The sequence below is a fragment of the Erinaceus europaeus genome, unplaced genomic scaffold, assembly GCF_950295315.1.
Source record: "Erinaceus europaeus unplaced genomic scaffold, mEriEur2.1 scaffold_356, whole genome shotgun sequence".
NCBI classification, from domain to species: Eukaryota; Metazoa; Chordata; class Mammalia; order Eulipotyphla; family Erinaceidae; genus Erinaceus; species Erinaceus europaeus.
Genome location: NW_026647523.1, coordinates 28,885 through 51,958, shown reverse-complemented (window position 1 = coordinate 51,958; position 23,074 = coordinate 28,885). Strand labels below are relative to the sequence as shown.

Below are 23,074 nucleotides of genomic sequence, written 5' to 3'. Positions count from 1 at the left end.
TGTGAACAGTATACAGGGCAGCCACCAGACTCCTACCCATGGGGACCCCAAGCTCAGCAACAGGGGCAACCTGCCATTATCCCAACAGCACCAGTACTGGACCTTCATGGGTGTCACTGTATAGAACCATGGCCCAGAAGATATGCTGCGGCGACAACAAGAACATAGCCCTAGACATGGCACACTTGAAATGGCACTGGGATATCACTCTGCATGCTGCTGGGAGAAAATCTGGGCAGCGAAACTAGGATCGAGTTCAAGGTGGAAGAGTAAACCAAACCAAGGTGAGTGTGGAAGGATTCCCAGAGCTTAAAAGACACTCCGAGGATGTGCTTGGTAGGGTGGTGTTTACACACTCTTTTCATATTTGGGTGCTACTATCTGCTCTAATCCAGCTGCCTAGTCCTCCTCTCAACTCTGACACCATTTTTCCCAGACAGTACTTTTAGTCCACCACATGCTAGCTATAAGGCTTGGGCAAAAATTACTAAAGTCATGGGCCACATGGAACGTACTTAAAAAAGGCTGCCTAATTCCCTCCTACATGAAGACCCTCTAGCTTTTGCCCTATTCCCATCTTTGGGTGCCTGTGTATTGAATAATTTGCTTTCTATCATGCTGCCTGCCTTTCAGCCACCAAGTTGTAGATGCTACCATGATGCCATCCTGACCTCCTTGGACAGACCACCTCACCAGTGTGTCCCAGAGCCACACCTTTCCAGAGCCCCACCCCACTAGGGAAAGATAGAACCAGGCTGGAGGTATGGATCAACCAGCCAAGGTCCATGTTCAACAGAGAAGCAATTACACAATCCAGACCTTCCACCTTCTGCACCCCATAAAGAATTTTGGTCCATATACCCTGAGAAGGATAAAGAATAGGGAAGGTTCCAATAGGGGGATGAGGCAGGCAACTCTGATATTGGGAGCTGTGTGGACTTGTTGCTTAGTCTTGTTAATCATTATTCAAATACTAAGAAAAATTTAAACAACATGCAAAAGTGGCACCAAAGCAATGGTGTAACTGACCAAGTGTCATGTACATTGAGTCTGTTGAGAAAATCAAAGGATCTTTGTGGGTGGATGCCTGGATGGGAAGATGGAATGGATGCATGGATGGGTAGACAGGTGGATAGAGTGGATGGATGGATAGGTAGGTGGACGGATGGATTGATATCAGAGGATATATACCCACAGTTTTCCCACTCCAAGATTTCACTAGAAGTTTAAGTATAAGGCTTCTGGAAGTAACATCATTTGCTCATAGTTCACACATGTTTTTCTCCCTTGTTGACTTTTCACTCAGTCTTTCAAAATGCCTACCATCATTTAGGAACAACTACTACTCATGTGCATGCCTTGGGTAGAGACGCAAACGTAAATCAGGCACAGCCAGGGGTGTCAACTTGTGTAATGTGGGGGACATGGGTTCATGACAGATGCTGAAAACACAGGCCAGCTAGTCACAGCCCAGGTCCACATGTCTCATCTAGATGAGCTGGCTCTACTCGACCTTTCTCTCTGCTTTCCAGTGGATGCTGAGCTCCCCTGTCCTGTTTTGCCTGGTTGATATCAAAACATCAACAGCCCCTTTATTCACTGCTTTTAAAATGTCACCACTGAAAATTCGTTCAATTTGTTTTTCAAAATGCAAATGTCTGTCTAGGAATTTTTGAGTATTGCAAAGTAATACACACTGATTTAGAGATAGGTTAACAATGTGAATGTGTAAAACATCTAAACTGGAAACCCTTTCCGCAACCTTTGTACTTATCCTGACATAAACATTGTTGGCCATTTAGTATTTGTGTGTGTGTGTGTGTGTTTCTTTTTTATGCACTATTACTTGCTTAAAAAAACAAGAACAAACTTGGTGGAGATGTAAACTGGTGCAGTCCTTTTGGGAAACGGTATGGAGAGTCCTTAAATAAGTAAATATGGAAAGACCTTGTGATCTTGCAATGTCACTCCTACGCAAAAGACAAAAAAATACACATTCCAAGGGACATATGTACCCCTATGTTCATAACTGGCTTATTCACAGTCACTAAGGAGTGGAGGCAACCTAGATGTCCACTGACAGATAAAGGGGTGAAGAAGTTATGGGACATATATTTGATGGAACACAACTCAGTAATTTTTTAAAAATGACATTGTGTCATTTAGGGCAATAGAATTTGAGGTGAATATGGTCAGTGAAGAGGTGAAAGACAACTGACCACTGGATGGCTTTGTTCATATGTAGAATACAGGGCACTGAAACACATGAACTTGCAAAAACAAAAAAGTGACCAAACTGTCTCTAAGACTCTGTGAAAAATACGGTGGTTACTGTGTGTGTGTGTGTGTGTGTGTGTGTGTGTGTGTGAGGGGGTGTCACTGAACTTTGGTGGTGGGTATGATGAGGAATTATATTCCTGTAATCTTATAATCTCACTGACAATTATTTAATCACTAATGAAAATGGAAAAAAATGAGAACAAACTATTTTGGCCACCCTGTCATGTCAAAGCTTAGGGAAATAAGTCATCCTCAGGAAAGGTTGCAGGTCCTTCCCTTATAAGCATGTGTCCCCATTTATATAACCTATTCTCTCCTTGTGGCTAAAGGTCTAAAAAACAGCAATGGCTTCAGAGTTTGACAGAACTTCAAAGCTGTCAATTGCTCCACTGGGTTTCTATTTGGGATGGTTTTGACTGTTCTAACTTCTCCTCCTCCCCCTCGCTTCATTCCTACTCACCCTCCAAGCAGAAAACTAGTCCACACATATTTTCCTAGGTCTGTTTTCTTTCCTGTTTTATCTTCTTACATGATCCAGAAGCACCAAACATTTGCTTTAAGGAAAGGTCAAGCCAATCTATTAAGGGCACGCACCTATTTTTACTCTTTGCAAAAGTCTTCTGGTAAGATCTTGAGTCCATCTTCACCAGTAAGAACAGAATTCATGGTACATTCCAAAGGCATAGTGTTTGAGGGACAGGCCGGGGCTGAAGGTGATTTCCTTTTTTCCTTCTCTTAAACATGTGAACCATCTGCACTTCCTTCTCCTAAACCTTGTTTAATTCCCTTTAAGCACTGCTACTTAAAGCTGCAGCAAAACAAGAGCCAGTGTATGAAAGCTTGCTTATATACTTAACCGCCACCCTTTACGGCACTGCCTGCTCTGATAAGAGCAAGACTGCATTGGCACAGAGCTGGCTTGTGAGATTGTCAGGTTCTTCTCAGCTTTCTTGGCCCACATCTCCTCCCACTTATAAGTCCCAAGCTAGGGAGAGCAGCCACCCCCACATTCTCCTTCCTTCGGCAGAAGCCCAAGGCTCTGCACAGTCCTCCCAATGTGATCTGCACGCTCCTGGCACTTTGTAGCTGGATAGCTCTTTGCTTCTCTCTGGCAACAGCAGAACAAATGAATTGGGATGGAGGTCACATGTAACCTCTGGCCTTGTGGGGTGGTTTGATCAGCTACACAGTTAATTCAAGGCCTCTTTTTAGTCCAGCAACGAGAAAATGCAGAGCTTGTTTGTTGTTGTTGTTGTTTTTTTCACGTGTAGATTAATTTCTGTGGCATTTGCTCTCATTTCCAGGGAGGGTCCTGATTCTTGCAAAAGTCCCCAATGACAGCTTTGCTTGGCCTATATTCCTTGCCTTAACCCAGCTCATTTCCCTCCCGCCTGGTTTAGAGTCTGTTAATTTTAGTGAACTTTACACCTATTCCTTATATGTATGTGTGTAGAGACAGCAGAAAACACATGACAAATACATGACAAAGGTGACTTCTGGGGAAGGAAGTCAAGAGGGAAGCAAAGCTGAGGGGAGTACAAAGCTCCCCCCAAAGCCATGTCACCAGACCCCAAAGCTGTACTGATTGCAAAGAGCTGGGCTTTCAGTGTGGGTGAGTAACCCCCCCCCCGCCACCTCAGGCTAAACCTCATGCTCTACTCCCCACAACAGGGGCAAAGTCTGGTCCTCTCCTCCCTAGCGTCATTGCTCCAAATTATCTTTGTTTTTATTTGGAGAAAAAACTTTAGACACAGAGAAGAACAACCCAAAACATGCAGAGACTGACCACCGCAACTCCCCTGGCTTCTGCAAAGCTCACAGGCTAGTCAGCCTATGTGCTCTATCACTCTTGTATCTGAGATAACTGAAAGTCGACCGACTTGCAGGCATGACACCCCTTTCCCAGCTGAGGTAATTTACGATCCATATTTCCTAAAGACAATAACTTGTTTTCATATTATTATTATTGCCACCAGGGTTATCACTGGGGCTCAGTACCAGCACTATGAATCTACCACTCCCGGTGGCCATTTTTCCTTTTTTTTTTTTTTCTCCTTCTGTTTTGACAAGACAGAGATAGATTGGGCGGGGGGAGACAAAGAGGGAGAGAGAAAGAGAGACACATGCAGACTGGCTGCACCGCTCCTGAAGCATCTCCTCTGCAGGTGGGGAGCGGGGGCTCAAATCCGGGTCTGTGCACATGGTAAAGCGTGCGTTCAACCAGGTGCGCCACCACCTGGCCCCCAACAAGACCACTCCTTATACAGCCATACTGCACTTCTAAGAACCATGAAATTGACACAATGTGATCTGGACAACTGCATCAATGGAGCAGAATCAAAGCCAAGAAACAAACCCACACAACAATTTAATAGGTGGTAAAGGAGATTTCTTCAATAGATGGTGCTGGGAACATTGAACAGCCACATGTAGAAAAGTGAAGCTATACCATCATCTAACATCATACACTAAAGTCAAATCAAAGTAGATAAAAAATCTGGATATTAGACCAGAATATATATATATATATATATTTATACATATATTATATATATAAATATATATATTAATTTTTTGCCTCCAGGGTTATTGCTGGAGCTCAGTGCCTACACTATGAATCCACTGCTCCTGGAGGCTATTTTTTCCCCTTTTGTTGCCCTTCTTGTTTATTGTTGTTGTTATTGATGTCGTTGTTGGACAGGACAGAGAGAAATCGAGAGAGGAGGGGGAAGACAGAGAGGGGGGAAAGAAAGACAGACACCTGCAGACCTGCTTCACTGAATGTGAAGTGACCCCCCTGCAGGTGGGGACCCGGAGGCTCGAACTGGCATCCTTACGCTGGTCCTTGCGCTTTGTGCCATGTGCACTTAACCCTAAGCTGCGCTACCACCTGGCCCCTCAGAAATTCTAAAATTTATAGAAGGAAATGTTGATGAAACCTTTCAGGATCTTCATGTCAAAGATGTATTTCGAGACCCAACCCCATGAACACAGGAAGTGAAAACAAGAGTAAATAAATGGGATTAAATGAACCTAAAGAGCTTCTACACACGGAAAGCAAACTACAGAAGGAAAAACAGGCAATTTAGTAAATGGGAGAGTAGATTTGCTCACCACACATCAGACAAGTGACTAATAGCAAAGAGTTATACAAAATCAGTACACACCTACACAAGAAGCAAAGATAACCCAACATAAAAGTGGGCCAAAGAACTAGACAGTTTTCGAAAGAAGAGATACACATGGCCCTCAGACCCATGAAGACATTCTCCACTTCACTTAACATCAAGAGAAATGCAAAGTAAAGCTACAGTGAGATCCCATCTCACACCTGAGAGAATGGCTTCCATCAACAAACCAGGAAGTGACTGGTGTTAGAGAGGTTGTGGGGGAAAGGAACTCTGCTACCCCGCTGGTGGGAATGCCAACTGGGACAGCTCCTTTGGAAGACTGTGTGGAGAGGCCTTCAACAAATACAAACAGAATTACTTTATGATCCTGCAATGCCACTCTTAGGCATTTATTCAGTGGACACTCAAGCACTAATTCAAAGAACATATGCAGCTCGATGTTCATAGCTGCATTATTCACAGTAGCCAGAGTGGAAGCAGCCTAAATGCCCATCAACTGATAACTGACTAAGGAAGTTATGGGAGATATATTCCACAGCATACTACTCTGCAGTCAAATAAGATGATGTTGTGTCCTTTGGGACAAAATGGATGGAACTGGAGGTGATTGTGCTTAGCAAAAAAAGTAGAGAGGAAAGACAACTATCAGGTGGTTTCACTCATATGTGGAATCTAGAAAATGGATACACACGAACTTGAAAGAAAAAAAAAACAGAAACAAGCAAGCTGTTTCTAAGACTTATGAGAACTCTGGTGGTTATTTCTGTGAGGTGGGAGGATGGGGATACAGAACTTTAGTGGTGGGATAGTGTGGAACTCTACGCTTTTTGTAATCTTACAATCTTGTAGCCTATTATTAGTAACAAAGAAAATTAAATTCGATTGATACAATAAAACTACCATCATTAAAACATTACTATTACCTACCTGCAGATATGCTAATTATGTCAGTTGTCTCAGCAAGGTGTTTTTTGTTTTTTATGGCAAAAACGAGCTGGCAACTTTCTAGGCCAGGATCTAATCTGAGTCCACACATTGCCATGGATTGTGTGTCAAATCTCCTTTCATCTGAGACATTTCCTTAGTCTTTCTCTTCCAGTAAGAGCACAGACCTGTTACTTTGTACCGTGTACCACCTCAGTTCTGGTCCTCTCAGGTTTTTGCTTTTTTTTTTTTTTAATCATTACACCAAATTGCATGTTGGATCCTGCTCCTTTTAACTTTAGAGAAGACTTTTAACATATTCTCAAGACTTTATTTTTTAATTCATAAGAGCACAAAGGACGAAAATACTGTATATATATATATATATATATATATATATATATATATATATATATATATATTGCCGTATTCACTTCATCAGTCTCTTGACACATAAGAATATATAGGTGAGAAAAGATGTCCCCAATCTGCTTGCTTCCAATCCACTTTCTACATTCCACAAATGTGATCTTTTTAGAAACCTCACTTCAACGGATCCCTGATCTCCCAGGAGCACCCCATACTTGTCACTGTGACCCACAGACTCTTTCTTCTCAGTCTGGTCCTATACTTGGTGGTCTCCCAGTATCACTATGCTCTGTTTGGCCCACCTCTCTGGTGAATCCTCACCCAACCAATCCCTCCGGAAAGGGGACGATAAGCCCAAGGCACTAGTAATGGGCTACCGATGACTAAAGAACAGTCATATTCTGGACCTAAGTGGTTGAGAATCATAGTGAGGGGCAACCTTTAGAGGCTAGAAGCTCCAACTCTCACTGGCAAACTGACCTATATTATCCTGCAGTTCTGGAGGTCAGAAGTAAACACACACACACACACACACACACACACACACACACACACACACACACAACAAACAAAACAGGGTGGGGTGGGGAGCTACAAAGAACCAAAATCAAGGTTTGAGGAGGGTAGCCCTCTTTTTACTTAATCTTTAATAGGTAGACAGAGAGACAGAGAGGGGATGAAAGAGACCACAGTACCAAAGCTTCCTTCAGTGCAGTGGGAGCTGGGCTTGAACCGGCTTACACATATGGCAAAGCAGTGCACTATCCAAGTGAACTATTTCACCAATCCTGGGTACCCCTTCTTGTAACCCGTATCTCTTGGCTTGTGGCCCCTTCCATTTTCAAGACCAGAAATTCCATCACTTTGTCATCTACGATCCTAACCTCCCTCTTCTGTTTGTGCAAAATCTAATAACTAACTTGGATGCCAGGGTAATCTATCCATCTCAAGACCCTCAACTGAACCACACTTGTGACATCCCCAGGGAACAGAGTTACAGGTTCCAGGGAATCAGGTGTAGACATGTTAACAGGGTCATTATTCTGCTGACTGCAGAGAGGTAAGCTATATGGCCTCCAAAGAAACCGGGATGACTGATATACATATGCTGTAAAGAAAGTTCAAACACAAGCCCCAAAAGGCTTACAAAATGAAGTCTCTCCATAGTCTAACAATCCTGTTTTTAACATTTTCGATCAAAGTTTAAACTCGTGAGTGCTAGATGATTGCTGAGGACCACAGTATGATGCAGTCACAAGACAAAAGGGACACGAGGCCCAGAAGGTACCAGTTTCTTGGAAAAGATTGACATTTTCCTAGAAATAGATTGATGTCCTCAATGGATGCTAACAGTGATCTCTATATATCAGCTTAGATCAGGGAAAATCAGATTGCTTTGCAAGACACAGTAAAAGTCACTGCAAAAAATACCCCACAATAACAACTACTTATTCTTCTCTGAGCCAGGAACTAAAATGAAAAATGTGTGAGTGATGTGCTAGGAATCTGGTACTGTCAGAGACTCAACAAATTGGATTCTTTGTAAGTGATGCACCGTCCTGCTCAATTCCTGACAGCCACTGCCTTCCAAATCACCACTACAGGAAACATCTGCTTTCTGCAAGATTAGTGCAACTCCACAGAAACGTGTCTTGCCCAGAGGAAAGAAAGAGATGGTAAAAAGTGATTCCAAGACTACTATTTATGGGAAGGAATTCAAATTAAACCTAGCATGACTCATGAGAAATGCGTCCACTCCCCTTAACTGACTGTCCCTTGAAGCACATGCATTTCCCTGGTGTTGGGGGTGGGATGGTGGCAGCCTCGGCCTTTAGTTCTAATCCTTTTGTTTGGAGAGGATATAACAAAGTCAACATGAAATTTGATTGCAGAGTTGGTGCCAAAAGCAAAACATAACCCAGACACCCATGTCAAATCCCTGTACCATGAGGAAAAAAATGATCCAAATCTCATAAACAAAGCCTGCCCAGGACATGGTCAACAGTCCACGAATTTCAAGGGCTACATGACACAAAGAGGTTGAATTAAATGAATTTAGGTAGTCTTAGTCTTTTTCAATTTTTTATTTACAAAATGGAAATACTGACAAGACTATAGGAGAAGAGGGATATCATATATATATAGAGAGAGAGAGAGAGAAAGAGAGAGAGAGAGAGAGAGAGAGAGAGAGAGAGAGAGACCAAAACCAGAGCACTGCTCAGCTCTGGCTTATGGCAATGCTTGGGATTGAACCTGGGAAACCCAGAGCCTCAGGTATAAAAGCCTTTTGCAGCATCATTATGCTGTCTCCCCAGCCCAGTCCTTGGCTTTTTAATAACAGCTTACCAGGGAAGGTGGTCTTAAAACATGAAATCAAAGGCAAAGAATGATGCTGCTGCAAATGTTTTGATAATAAAGTTTGCACAGAGCTATCTTGTTAGCTGGTATGTCTTATTGGAGGCACTGAGGTATCACAAATCTGTGACTGAACAAGTGCTTTAGAATACTGGATTGTTCGGTACTAGACAGACGAGTTCCAAAGTTTAGAACTGTCACTGAATACAATGCAAACATGGGGGAAAGAGAGAAATAGACTGAGTAAAAGAGTGAGGTGCATTATAAATGGAAATAATTCCTGGAAAGGACACATTTGTCTGCTTCCTAGCTGGATTTCAAACAGGCTTGTTTAAAGTGAGTTTGTGGTTACTTAATGATTAGTGTGCATTTCTAAGCTATTTGATTTTGTAGTTCTCCTTAAACCGTGCTTGAAAACAAACCTCAGGCTTGAAATCCCTAACGACAAAATAAAACAGAAGTACTGCTTTGTAAATTGGCAGAGTCATATTCTCTCACAAGATGTTGACTAAGCAGAAAGGACAATAAATTTGAGCAGTGCGTTAGGACTTGTGGGCTTGGAGAGAAACTGATACTTTCATGTCCTGCTGATGGGAAGCTGGACTGCTTAGAATATAATCTTACAATGTCCTTTAAAAATTAAACATGCAGAGGCCGGGTGGTGGTGCATCAGGTTAAATGCACATAGTGTGAAGCACAAGGACCCTGGTAAGGATCCTGGTTCAAACCCTAGTTCCCCACCTGCAGCTGGGTCACTTCACAAGTGGCAAAGCAGGTCTGCAGGTGTCTATCTTTCTCTCTCTCCCTCTCTATTTTCTCCTCCCTTCTCAATTTCTCTCTGTCCTATCCCCCCACCAAAAGAATTTTAAAAATGAGTGCAGGAGTAGTGGATTCATAGTACAGGCAACAAGCCCTAGCAATAACCCTGGATGCAAAATAATAATAATAATAATAATAATAATAAATTAAACATTAAAACAGGGCAGGGGAGATAGCATAATGAGCATATGGTTATGCAAAAGACTTTCTTTTTTATTTTTTAATTTTTATTTATTTATTTATTTATTTATTTTCCTTTTTGTTTTATCACTGTTGTGGTTATTATTATTGTTGTTATTGATATTGTCATTACTGGATAGGACAGAGAGAAATGGAGAGAGGAGGGGAAGACAGAGAGGGGGAGAGAAAGATAGATACCTGCAGACCTGCTTCACTGCCTGAGAAGCGACTCCCCTGCAGGTGGGGAGCTGGGGGCTCGAACTGGGATCCTTACACCAGTCCTTGTGCTTCGTGCCATGTGCACTTAACCCGCTGCACTTAACTTCGCGCCATGTGCACTTAACCAGACCCCCAGCAAAAAGACTTTCATGCCTGAGGCTCCAAAGTCCCAGGGTCAATCCCCAGCACCACTATACATCAGAGCTAAGCAGTGCTCCTGTGTGTGTGTGTCTCTCTCTCTATCACTATAAATCTATTTCTGTATCTCTCTCATTCAAACAAAGCATATACAATCTATTTTTCCATAAAATATACTTTTAAAAATTAAGTGTGCAACTGTTGACTGTCAATGATTGTCAATGCCCAAAACCTATACAAAGTTAGAATGCAGTGATACTTCTGTTTCAAAAAGCAAAACAAACTTAAACAAGTATAAACGCTCTCCTCATGTCTGTCCCTAGAAACCAGTCCCATCCAAGATGGAATGGACTCCTGTCCAAAACAGTCAGGCCCCGGGAGTGAAGTGAGTGCCCTCTGAGAGTAACAGCAGAATCACTGCAGGCCCCGTCAGCCACTGTTTCCACCAAAGAGCCATGCCAGCAGACTGGGAGGCATTTCCCCATGAGAAACTACGTGACCAAACAAAGTACAAAAATGGATGTCGAGTGCGACTCCATTTCATGTGGCATATGCTTGGATGGCAGCACTGAATGGAGCTCGGGTGGAGTTCATGCTCCCCATGGAGAAGGCTCTGAGTTCCGTCCCTAACACTTCCACCCCCAAAAGGAAAACAAAAAGAGAGATGGAAAAAGAAGTATGGCAAAAACTACAGCAAGATCTTGATTCCAGGCCCGCCTGGGATGTGTATCAGATGTGGAATACACAGAGAGAGTGCTGTCATGGATAGGGAAGAGAAGGCCCAGAGGGACACAGACACAAGAGGAAAAGAAGAGCAAAAAGCACTGTCACACTTACTTTTATAAAACCATATGCCGGAGCCAGGCAGTGGTGCGCCTGGTTAAGCGCACACAGTACAGTGCGTAAGGACCTGGGTTCTAGCCCCTGGTCCCCACCTGCAGGGGGAAAGCTTCACAAGTGGTGAAGCAGTGCTGTGGGTGTCTCTCTGTCTCCTTCTCTCTATATCTATCCAATAATACATAAATACATATATTTTCAAAAACGTATGCCTAGCCTTATACATACTTTTTATAACCACAAGCACATATAAATTAGTAAAATGAAGAAAGGTTTTTAGTTTAAAGAGGCAGCATGAAAGAAAAAAGAAGAAGAAGAAGAATGGATTGGAGGTGACTGTTAAGGACCTTGGAGGAATCACTTGAAAAAATTAAGATTGTCGTTAAATGCACGGGTGTCGTCTAATCCTTTGGAAATGAATGTCAGCTTACAGGAAAGCCCTCAGTGGCAACACCTTTGTCAAGAAATCGCCATAGCTAAGTCAAGATGACACCTTCTCCTAAGTAATGCAGACTAATGGCAAGTCAGTAAAATCGGATCTTACAAAAAAACAAAAGCTTTTCACTTCTTGTATGTAGCCCCCTTCCAAATAGAAGGACATAAAAGAAGCAGAGACAGGTGACAATACTGCCTTGCCCATCAGTTATCTCTGTGATCTTGAAAAATCAAAGCTCCTGAATTAGGATCACAGGTCGCTCAGAGTAATAATTCACCATCTCCCCGTACAGCAATGCAGGAGGCATCCTGCAGGCAGAGCTGGGCCCTCAAGGCGCTCTGTTGCTCTAGCAGTGAGCAGTCGGCAGGACACTCACATTATCTGCTGCCCTGTCACTAGGCAACATGTGACCCATGACTAGCACTATGCATGACTAGGCACTATGCATGACTAGGCAACATGTGACCATGACTCACACCCATGACTAGCGTGGCTCACACGCTTATGGTTCGTTCACACCTGTAAGGTAAGGGGTTCATCTGGAACATTCTATGCATTTTTTCTGATTTCCTGAACTTGAAAGGCCCCAGGGGCATTTGCTAACTTAGACATCATTAAAGAACAACAAAGTTCATAGGGCTGAGAGTCAGAAACAAGCACACTTGAGAGAGAGCAGCCCTGTCATGTTCTATTCTTCCGGAAATAATCACTAAACCCCAGAACCCATCATACCTTTAGGAATCGGCTGGGTGTGCTTTGCTCCTTGATCCAACTGGAAGTCCAAATACAAGGTTGGTGTGCGAGTGTAAATCTTGGACTGAAAAGGAAAGGGAAGCCATCAGCATCTACCCAAGAATACAACTCTTCTTTAAGTCATCTGGGCTCTTCAGCAATTGGCCTGGAGCCAGTACACTTAACTAATCATCAAGGGGAGTGCCAGGGAGGCTAGGCATGAACTACAACTCCCTTTGGAGGGCCTGCGTCTGAGTTGTCCTGTCAGGCATACAATATGGTTGGCGAGCTAATTTCAGAATGACAGCTGACTCCCTGCAGCCTTCTCTCAAATACTGCCCAACATACTAGTTAGGTGGCCAGCACCTGCTTCAGCTTTCTCACTGTCTGTCTTCTGCTCGACCTGGTAGATCAGCTCGCAGCTACATGCATGTTTCTTCCCCTGTTCTTCATACAGTCATGTCCATTTAGACTCTTTTTTTTTTTAAAAAAAAAAGTGGATCATCAACATTTTTTATTTGTTTGAACTTGACCCTCTTCCCAAAAAAAGTGACTTTGAAAAAGACACAGCTCCATTATGCAAGAAAAAAGACAAACTTTACAGGATTTTCCATTGTAAACAGTGGCTTTGGTTTCATCAACAGCTAACTAGCATCTGTAATTCAATATGGTCCCATTCTGAATCACTGGCATAGACTAAAATCCAAGGGATTATCATTGTTGCCATAAACTTCATGAAGTCTCATTGTTTATCCCCAAACCCAGTGGTTCTACTCTTAAGTTTTTTTTTTAATTTAAAATACACACAAAAATTAAAAAGCACATTACACCAAATTTGGCAAGGATGCAGGGCAGCTGGAAGTTAGATATACTGTTAGTGAGACTAGAACTTGGTCTAAATACTGAAATAAACCTGCCTGGCAGCCCGCTACTAGGATAGATGGCTGTACAAATAATCCATGACGCATTAAAAATACGTGTCATATTTTCATACAAAGCTCACACACATTCAAAACACATGTGATGAGGGCAGAGAGCTAGCTCAGTGAGTAGGGCATGTGGCCTGCCTTGCCTTGTGTATAGCCCAGGGTCTCTCCCGCCTCTCTGAGTGAAACAGGAGGCCCCGGCAGCACAAACAAAGCCAAATCATCTATGTTTAAATAGAGTATAAGAAAGATTCTGGAGCCCAGAATTATTTATTATCCTATGCAAAAAGCATCAGTTTGAACAAAATAATGATGTCAGCTCCAGGAGGCCATCTCTGCCATTTTTAACTTTGGGCCAACCTCCAGTGCAAACTTATTATGTGAGTTTGTTGGGAAATGTTTTTCAATGTATACTGATACCTACAAATAGAAAATTCATTAATATCTTTACCTTTATGTAACCAAAGTAGCTCTCTTCAAGGCAGGCAGTTGGGTACAAAGTGTATTGGCCGTGCACTAAATCTTTGGAATAGAAGATTGCAAATCATGCTGGCTATCAAGAAACTCTTACTTTTCCTGGACTGTCTACTGCATCAAAGCACTGGGCTTTCAATAGCTAGGAGGTCACTTTACATGGCTTAGAAGGTCAAGCTGCATTGATACAGCTTCAAAGACAGGCAAAGCCAATTTCCTCCATGCACTCATAAATAAAACCAGAAAGACCTGTGACATCAAGTGCAACCCGAGGCTAAGGATTCACAATCAAATTGAAGAGCCTGAAACATACATAAAACAAGGGCAGCACCCGCAGGCTACAGGGTCTGATTCACAGGCGTCATGAGGTGTACGAGCCACCATCTGGAAAGGATCTGCTTTTGCCAGATGAAGACTTCTCAGGTTACCTCTAAAGAGATTAAGGGCAAGCGTCACATAATATTGAATGACACTTCTTCCTGGGCAGTATTTTGCTCTCCTCCAGATAAGGGATCTCTACTGGGCTTGAGCATCTGAAAAATCTCATGTGGGGGGTGGGTCTCACTGAGGTTTACCTGGATTTCTGATTCTGAAACTACACGTCAGAACACCAACAGTTTTCACCAAGCTTAAGGTTTTAAAACATTCAATCTGATTTTTCTTAGTGATGCAATAGAGGCTTACCAGATTAGAAGATAAGAGGGGGATAGTCGCACACTGAACCTACTACCAAAGTTCTGTGTCCCCCAATAACCACTATAATTCTCACAAAGTCTTAGGGAAGGTTTGGCTACTTTTAAAAAGTTCATATTTTTTAAAATATGTTATTTATTTATTTATTTATTGAATAGAGACAGAGAAATTGAGAGGGAAGGGGAAGATAGTGGAGAGAGAAGAGAGACACATGCAGCCCTGCTTCACTGCTCATGAAGCTTTCTCCCTGTAGGTGGGGGCCAGGGGCTTGAACCTGGGTCATTGTGCCTTGTAGCACATGCACTCAACCAGGTGTGCCACCACCTGGCCTTTCATAGTCATATATTTGCCACCAGGCTTATTGTCAGGACTTGGTACCAGTACGATAAATCCACTGCTTCTGGTGGCTTTCTTTCCTTTCCTTTCCTTTCCTTTCCTTTCCTTTCCTTTCCTTTCCTTTCCTTTCCTTTCCTTTCCTTTCCTTTCCTTTCCTTTCCTTTCCTTTCCTTTCCTTTCCTTTCCTTTTCTTCTCTTTTCCTCTATTATACTTGATAGGACAGAGAGAAATTCAGAGGGGTGGGGAGGCAGGGAGAGAGAAAGATAGACACCTGCAGACCTGCTTCACCACATCTGAAGTTTCCCCCCTGCAAGAGGGGAGTGGGGGCTCGAACCCAGGTCCTTGCACATGGTAATTGTGTGTTTAACTAGTTGTGCCACCACCCACACCCATATGTTTTTTTTTTAATTTTTTAATTTCTTTATTGGAAAACCAATGCTCTACATTCGACAGCAAATACAATAGTCTGTACATGCATAACATTTCCCAGTTTTCCATATAACAATACAACCCCCACTAGGTCCTCTGTCATCCTTCTTGGATCTGTATTCTCTCCACCCACCCACCCCAGAGTCTTTTACTTTTCACACCCATATGTTTTAATTATATTCCACATATAAGCAATTCTGGTAGTTGTCTTTTGCCTCCATATTTGCTTTACTAAGCATAATCACCTCTAGTTACATTCATTTTGTCCTGAAGTATATATATATATATATATATATATATATATATATATATATATATATATTAGCATCCTTTTTTAAATTGTAGAGTAGTAGTCCATTCAGCATCTATTCCATACTTTCTTTGTCTAGTTGCTCCCACTCCTTTGCTATTGGGGTACACGTGACCCTTTGAATCAGGGTTTCCATATGCTTTGGATAGACGCCTAGCAGTGGTATTGCTGGACCAGTAGGTTATTTCCATTTCTATTTGTTTAGGGACTCTCCATATTACTTTCCATAGGGGCTGAAGCACTCTGCACTCCCATGAGCAGTGTAACAAGACTTCTTTCTCTCCACATCCTCATCGACACTTGTCATTTCCTGTTTTGTCGATGTGGGCCACCATGTTTCAATTTTTGACATTCCCTTCTGATCACTCAGGCTAGAGCGGGAAAGAAGTTAGCATATGGCTGGAAGGACAGAATAATCAACCTCAGGGAGTGAAGGGAGCTTCTGGTTAACTCACTCCATTTTGACCTTCCAAACCCAATTGTCAATCCTGCCCTCTTAGCTAGCTCTTATCTTCCTGCCTTGTTTTTTCAACCTAATCCACATTATCCCTCAAATAATAAAATGCCTCTCCAAGACCCCAACTACACAGAAATACACATGCACATAGACACACAGAGTTTTATGCTTGTTTTTATTTGCACAGTGTTAAACAGATACTACCGACACCACTTTGCTTTATTTGCAAAGTCATACATAAATCCTATTGCCTTCCCATAATAAAGGGCTAAAGAGAACATTTACCTCAAGTGTGTGGGTGTTTGTTTGTTTGTTTTAAACAATCTCTATAGTCTCAAAGACAGTTCCCATTTTAATATTCTCTTTATACTGAAATGTGGATCTCTGAAGGTTTCCATAGAATACATGCCTTGAGTTACCAACCATGCCAAACCTAAATGTGTATTCTTCTTGTTCAACTAATTGCTAATAAGACAAACTGCAGAGTGGAAGCTATTCCCAACAGTGTTTGTGAAGTTGTCACACACAGTTTTCAAAAAGCAGGCAGGTCTTATATTTTCCATTTTTATTTTCTATGGTAACATTGCTGAAAAGGCAAATGTAAATTATGCTCATTTAGCTCGTGGATGGTAATGCCAGACTCCAGTTTGCACTTGGAGCAAACCTGGGTTGACCTGTACTGTTACGCTCACTGCTGATTTACAAGCACGCAGAGAAAGCACCATTAAGCACATCATTTCCTGAGTCCAGTGTCCTTTATTTCTATACACAGCAATAAACAGTTCATAGATCTGAACAGTAGAGTGAGAATATAACTAAGTGAATGTTCTCTTCCAAACATAGTTATTTCCACAGGATTAAAATAAATTGGTTCGTGATATCCCCAGATAAAGCATTTCTCTACAAAGCTGTTTCATCATGAACAGAACTAACACAGCAAATCCAATGATGAAACGGTTCGCTTTTCCTCTTCTCTCTTTTGGCCCTAATGAACAGTGCCTACATAGATGCTGCAATCCAAAGCTGGTCCTCTTCTGCCCTTCCTTTTCATCTCATCTCTGTTAGCATGATCCAGAAATCTTATCCTGAAAAGTTTTAGTCTGTATCTTCAAGTCTTCTGGTTTAAAATCTTCTAGCTCAAAGATTACATAGGCAAAGCTTCTAGAAAGAAGGCAAGTAACTAACTTAACAAGAGGTTAAGGGTGCACTGGAGCTAACCTACAACAGGTGCACCATCAAACCCAGACAAAGCCTGGCTCTCTATAAAAACGCCAAAATCAATCCCTTAATGAGTCGAAGGCAAGACACCACTACAGTAGCGACCACCAAACAAGCAAGACAAAACAGGGTCTGCAAAACCACTTCCTTCCGAGCCCCAGCTACCTTCATCGTCTTGCCTTCAAAGACTTCCTGCCTGCCCTAACTTTGGGTAAAAATACCCTTGTCAAGCTGGCTTCCTTCCTTCCTCTGCATTTATTCATAATTGTGATCTTAATTAGGAGATGAAATCACTTCCACATGGAAGCCATGTGGCTTAAAAACGCCTTTCTGAGAAGAAGTGGCCCACATCTGTTGTCATGTATGAATGTGACCAAAAGAAGTAGCTGTCACTTGGACCACTGCCCCTTTAGGCAACTGTCACCCATTTGTCCCTGAATGCTTGAATGCTGTTGCTTTTGCCACCATGCTAGTTTTTCCTACAAGCAAAGAGCAGCAACCTGTCAAGTAAGATCTGCAATAAATGCTTGCACATTCTGGGGATGGGGGACCATTAAAACAAACAAACAAACAAACCTCTTATGGGTTAGTGAAGCTTGGGGAAACATGATCAAGTTCTCAGTTTTCCTAGATGCTGCTTGAGTGAATTACATAATTACGCCACCAAGTTACAATTCTCAATACCCTTCAGGAGAAGAAAAGTGTTTCTACTAATTTCTGTCCTCATGTTCTCATATCAGCTCATTCCCAAGTCCAGAACATTATATTTTGGGTTCTTCTTGCACTGTGGCTGACTTTGGAGTCTTTGATCACCTTTCTATTTTTCCTTACAGTGAAATTACAGACCCAAAAGTTTAGACATTTGAAAGGCTCTGCATAGATCTGCAGGTGTATAGCCAAATGCAATGACACACAGAATAGTTAAATCATCATGATCATGTGAATGAGTAGCAATTTGGCTGACCAAGTCTACTGTAAGTCACTGGTTTTCTATTTTTGATAATATGGTTACAGCACAAGGAAATATTTCAACTCATTCTCTGGTTTAAATATTACCCACCCATCTAATCCCCTGTTGTTAGAAAGTTAACTTATTGGGGGCCAGGTGGTAGTACACCTGGTAGAGTGCATGTATTACCGTGTGCAAGGACTTGAGTTCAAGCCCTTGCTCTCCACCTGTGGGGCAGGGGTGGGTGGTTGATGAATAGCGGAGCAGTGCTGAAGGTATCTCTTTCTCCCTCCCTCCTTCCCTCTGCTTCCTCTCAATTTCTCTCTGTCTCTATAAGAGAATGGCTACCAGGAGCCGTGGAGTTATTGTGCAAACGCCCAGCCCTAGTGATAATCCTGGTGGAAATAAAATAAAGAGTTTTTTAAAGTTAACTCATTACAACAAATCCCCTATGGTTGTACATTTACATTTTGTCCATCTATTGTCACTAGTTATAGAAAAGTTTAAAGGTGCCAGTTCTACAGTATAAATGCCAATATTTGGACAACCCAATAGCTAGCAATATCTGTTTTTTTAAGCAGAAATAATCTTTTTGATTATTTGTTAGCTGACTCACTCTCATTCAATATTGTTTTCAGTCAAATCACTCGATTAGAAAAAGTAGTACGTTGGGCTGGTGAAACAGATGACTTGGATAGTGTCCTATCTTACCATGCATGACTCGGGTTCAAGCCTGACCCTCACCACACGGAAGCATGCTTCAGTGTTATCATCTCTCTCTCCTTCTCTGATGATGAAAACAAACTAAAATTATAAAGTAGGATCAGGGAGCTAGGACAGAACTACCAGGTGCTATGGCCCCTACTTGAGGAGCGATGCCTTCCTCTCTCCTGGAGGCCTCAAGGCTTTGAGGGAGTAGAAAGTAGAGTCCCCATCCCCCAGACTCTTAAAAGCAAATCAGTTATTTAGAATAGACTGATGTTCTTCAGCAGGAGGGAAAGTCTTCTGCCTCTAAAGTACTCTGAATTCTTGATTAAAGAATTCCGATAAGGAGCAGGAGAGATTAGTTTCTAGCCTCAGTGCCAAAGGTATCGTGGGAAGGATGAAAACCCTGTAATCATATTTCGACATATACATGAAGTGCTACACAAGGAAAAGACAAGGAACTACTAGGCGAAATGCCAATGCCTCTGTATAGGGTGAGAGTTAGAAAGGGCCAGACAACACTGTGTATCAACTGACAAGGATTGTGGGAAATCTCAAGCATCAAGCTGCCCAACTGAACAGGAACTCTGGACATAGTGAAATTACCCTATAATCCAGTCTTCATAGTCCCCCTTTTCCCAAGTAGCACTTCTATCAACAGTAACACTCCAGTCCCTCTCCTTCTCACCTTTCCTTTGGGGGAGGGGTGCCGGGGGGAGAACAGAGCTAGAAGGGAAGTAAATAAAGGTGCTGCCAGGACTCTCTGCCTCATGACTCAATCAGAGACATGTTCATTGTGAAACCAGACCTTGACTTCTTCACTCTCTGAGTCAGCATTCTTGCCTGCAGTTGGGTTACAAATGTTCTCTCTTTTTGGAAAATTAAAATCAGAGAAAGAACAGACGCCCGTCTCTTCTATGAACAACACATCTATAACCCCACAAAGGCAACAGCACAACAAAACCACAAGTTACCTCCAAACATGCCAACAGGGAAGCCTCCTATCCCATGGCTCTAACCTATGGGTGGTGAGCTATAAGGATAAACTGGGAAATCTATTCAGAGTTGCTAGAATATTCTTCACTGGGCTTTACGAGATTTTCAACAGAGATTTAATAATGATCAACAAGATTGTAAGACAACGGGTACAATTCCACACGGTTCCCACCACCAGAGCTCTGTGTCCCATGTCCTCCATTGGAAGCTTCCCAATTCTTTATCCCTCTGGGAGTATGGACCAAAGTTCTTTTGGGGGGACAGAAGGTAGAAGGTGTGGCTTCTGTAATTGCTTCTCTATTGGACCTGGACATTGGCAGGTCCATTCATACCCCCAGCATGTTTCTAGATTTATGGCAGTTTTAATCTCTGTTAATTGCATTCACTATTTATAAAGATGATTTTCAGAGATTTTGCAAGAAAGTACATCAAGATGAGAATATTTGGGGCAAATAAATGGTTTCCAAGAGCTCTGGAGTGTTGTATGCTTTACATTGGTTTGGTCTAGCTCTCCCCCCCCTCCCCACCAGAAAAATTGGTTTGGCCCCCTGCTAGTTCCGCAGGCCAGCTTGTCCCAGCCCCAAGGGAACCCCTACAGAGTTCCAGAGTTCTTGGCGCCGCTGCGTGAGAAGGATGCAGGAGAGTTCTGTGTGGTGGTTAGTTTAAGGGTCTCTCTCTGCCGCCAGAGGAGAAAGACAGGAGAGCACATGTTTGCCCGCTTGTGAATAAAGATATACAGCTTCCCAGCCCAGCCGTGTGTCCCCGAGTCTCTGTTCACCACCGCGAAGCTAGCCCGGCCTGCTGGAGCCCCCCGAACTTTAACAACACTGGAGAGCTTTGTACCTTTGTGTGGATATAAACTTTTCATCTGATAACCAAGTGGGAATTTACTATGGCATATTCTTAAGTTATTGTCTACAGAATGTTCCGACACAGTCAGGGGTATGTTCTAATACAGACAAGTGTTTTAAGGTACTCTTAGGTTCGTCTTGAAGCGTTCTTCCATGAAAATGAGCCAAGGCATTCCCAAAGACGAGCAAGACACACTCAGCAGTTTCCATACAAGGACTGAAGGATAGCACAAGGCAGGGGAACTGTGCCAACAGGCGGAGGTAAAATCTGGTAAACCTGAGTTTTGGTTGCAATTCCTTCTACAATGCGCAGAAGGAAAGCCTTCTTGCCTCGGTGGGTTGCAGTGTTCTCTTCTACAAAGAGGTGGCAATGAAGAGCTGATTGCGCAAGACCACTGAAGCCTGATATTCTGATTCAGATGGAAACAACAGAAGAAAGAGGAAGAGTAGATCCTGACTGGCTCTGCAAAAGCATCATCTGCTATCAGTCCTAGACTTCTGTTTCCCTAAGAACTCCCTTCAGACCTGATACCCCATGACAGTAATAGAGGTGAGTGAATGGAAAGTTTCCTGTGCAGCTAGTATAGAAATGGGCCAGAAATGGCTCCTGTGCATTAGACAAAAATGGCGCCCAGGTAGTTTTCTTCTATAGCTGGCTAGTCCACAGCCTGCTAGCGTCCAGCTCAATTTCTCACACATACGATCACTTTACACATCTCCCAGATTGACATATGGTAGCCATTCAGAGCCCAGAGAAACCACACTCAACACCTGTTGGCCAAGAATAAAGACAAGTCCTGCAGCTATGAAAGACCTCAAATTACTGCGGCTCTTTGGCACTCATTAGCCCACAGACCTTGACACTGTGGAACCACAGTGTAGAACCACCTAGACACATAAACACTCCAATTTCCCCTTCTTCTGGTGGGAGGTCCTCTACTATATTCCCCTTCGGAGTGTCTGTCTCATGCCACTAGCTTTGGGACAACTCCAACTAGGAGGGTCCTCCCTTGCCATGAAAATGGGCTCAAGTACCACACAATTAAAGCTGGGGGGGAGATGATACTACCTCTCGTGATCTCACCTCTTCCTGGATCACCCCCAAGTCACCAAACTTAGTACAGCGGATCATTTAAATAAAGATACACAGAGGCTCCCCCAGTATTCCATATGACCTCATATGTCTCCACAAACAAGACAGAAACTTCCCTATGACTCAGCAACAGCTCTGGCAAATCCATGAGTTGGCTGGCCACATCCACTGAAGGGTTGGCTACCTATGGAAGGCGCCAGTACTTCTCTCTATGCGGGCCAGCACTCTGGCATGCAGGAGGTGGTGACCTCGGGAAAATGTCAGATGAGTCCTGAAATCCTCAGAACTCTCCAACATCAATCTCTCTTCCTAGGCATATCTGCCTTTACAGTTTCCACTGGATAGAAAGCTGCTATTGCCCTGGTGCAGGTGGGGACCTTCACCTTTTTTTACCCACCTCTCACATTTATGGCAAGTTAATGAATGGTTTCAAATGGCACAGGATTTTAAACATTTCTGTCTGTATTGCAGCTATGAAGAACTCAGCTTCAGGAATTTCTCTGTAGCTTACTTGGAATTTCTATATAGACAACTATGTCATCATTAAACAAGATCTTACTTTCTAAAGTAGTTTTATATATTTATTTTTTCCCTCCTAATCTATATATCTTCTGTGTCATTTACCTGCCTGACTGTGCTGGTCCAGCATATGTTGAACAGGAGGGATGAACATGGGCATCTTTTCTTTTTTTCTGAGCTTGTGAGTGAAGTCTCTTTTAAAAAAAAAAAAAACTTTTCTTTAATATTTCTTTTATTTATTTATTTATTCCCTTTTGTTGCCCTTGTTGTCTTATTGTTATTGTTGTTATTGATGTCGTCGTTGTTGGATAGGACAGAGAGAAATGGAGAGAGGAGGGGAAGACAGAGAGGGGGAGAGAAAGACAGACACCTGCAGACCTGCTTCACCGCTTGTGAAGCGACTCTCCTGAAGGTGGGGGAGCCGGGGGCTTGAACCGGGATCCTTACGCCAGTCCATTAACACTTTGCACCACGTGCGCTTACCCCTCTGCGCTACCGCCCGACTCCCCACGAGTCAGGTCTTTTTCCACTGAGTATAACTATCGTTACTTGGCTTTGGTAGATGCTCTATTAATTTGAGGATTTAGAGCTTTCTCAGTGATTTTATCCTGAACGTGTTCATAAAATTCTTTCTTTGCATAAAACCCCCTGCTATTGGCAGATAATCTGACTCACTGAATTGTGTCTGCAGGCACGA

At 42.7% G+C, this 23,074-nt stretch overlaps 1 protein-coding gene across 1 annotated transcript in view; it reads right to left on the bottom strand.

Moving 5' to 3' along the window:
* The window catches only part of PIR (pirin), a 61,711-nt gene that overhangs the window by 20,984 nt on the left and 17,653 nt on the right, over positions 1-23,074 (bottom strand). The window contains exon 3 of the mRNA XM_060184108.1: positions 12,421-12,505. Coding sequence (XP_060040091.1) covers positions 12,421-12,505 — 85 coding nt within the window. The remainder of the gene's footprint in view (positions 1-12,420; positions 12,506-23,074) is intronic.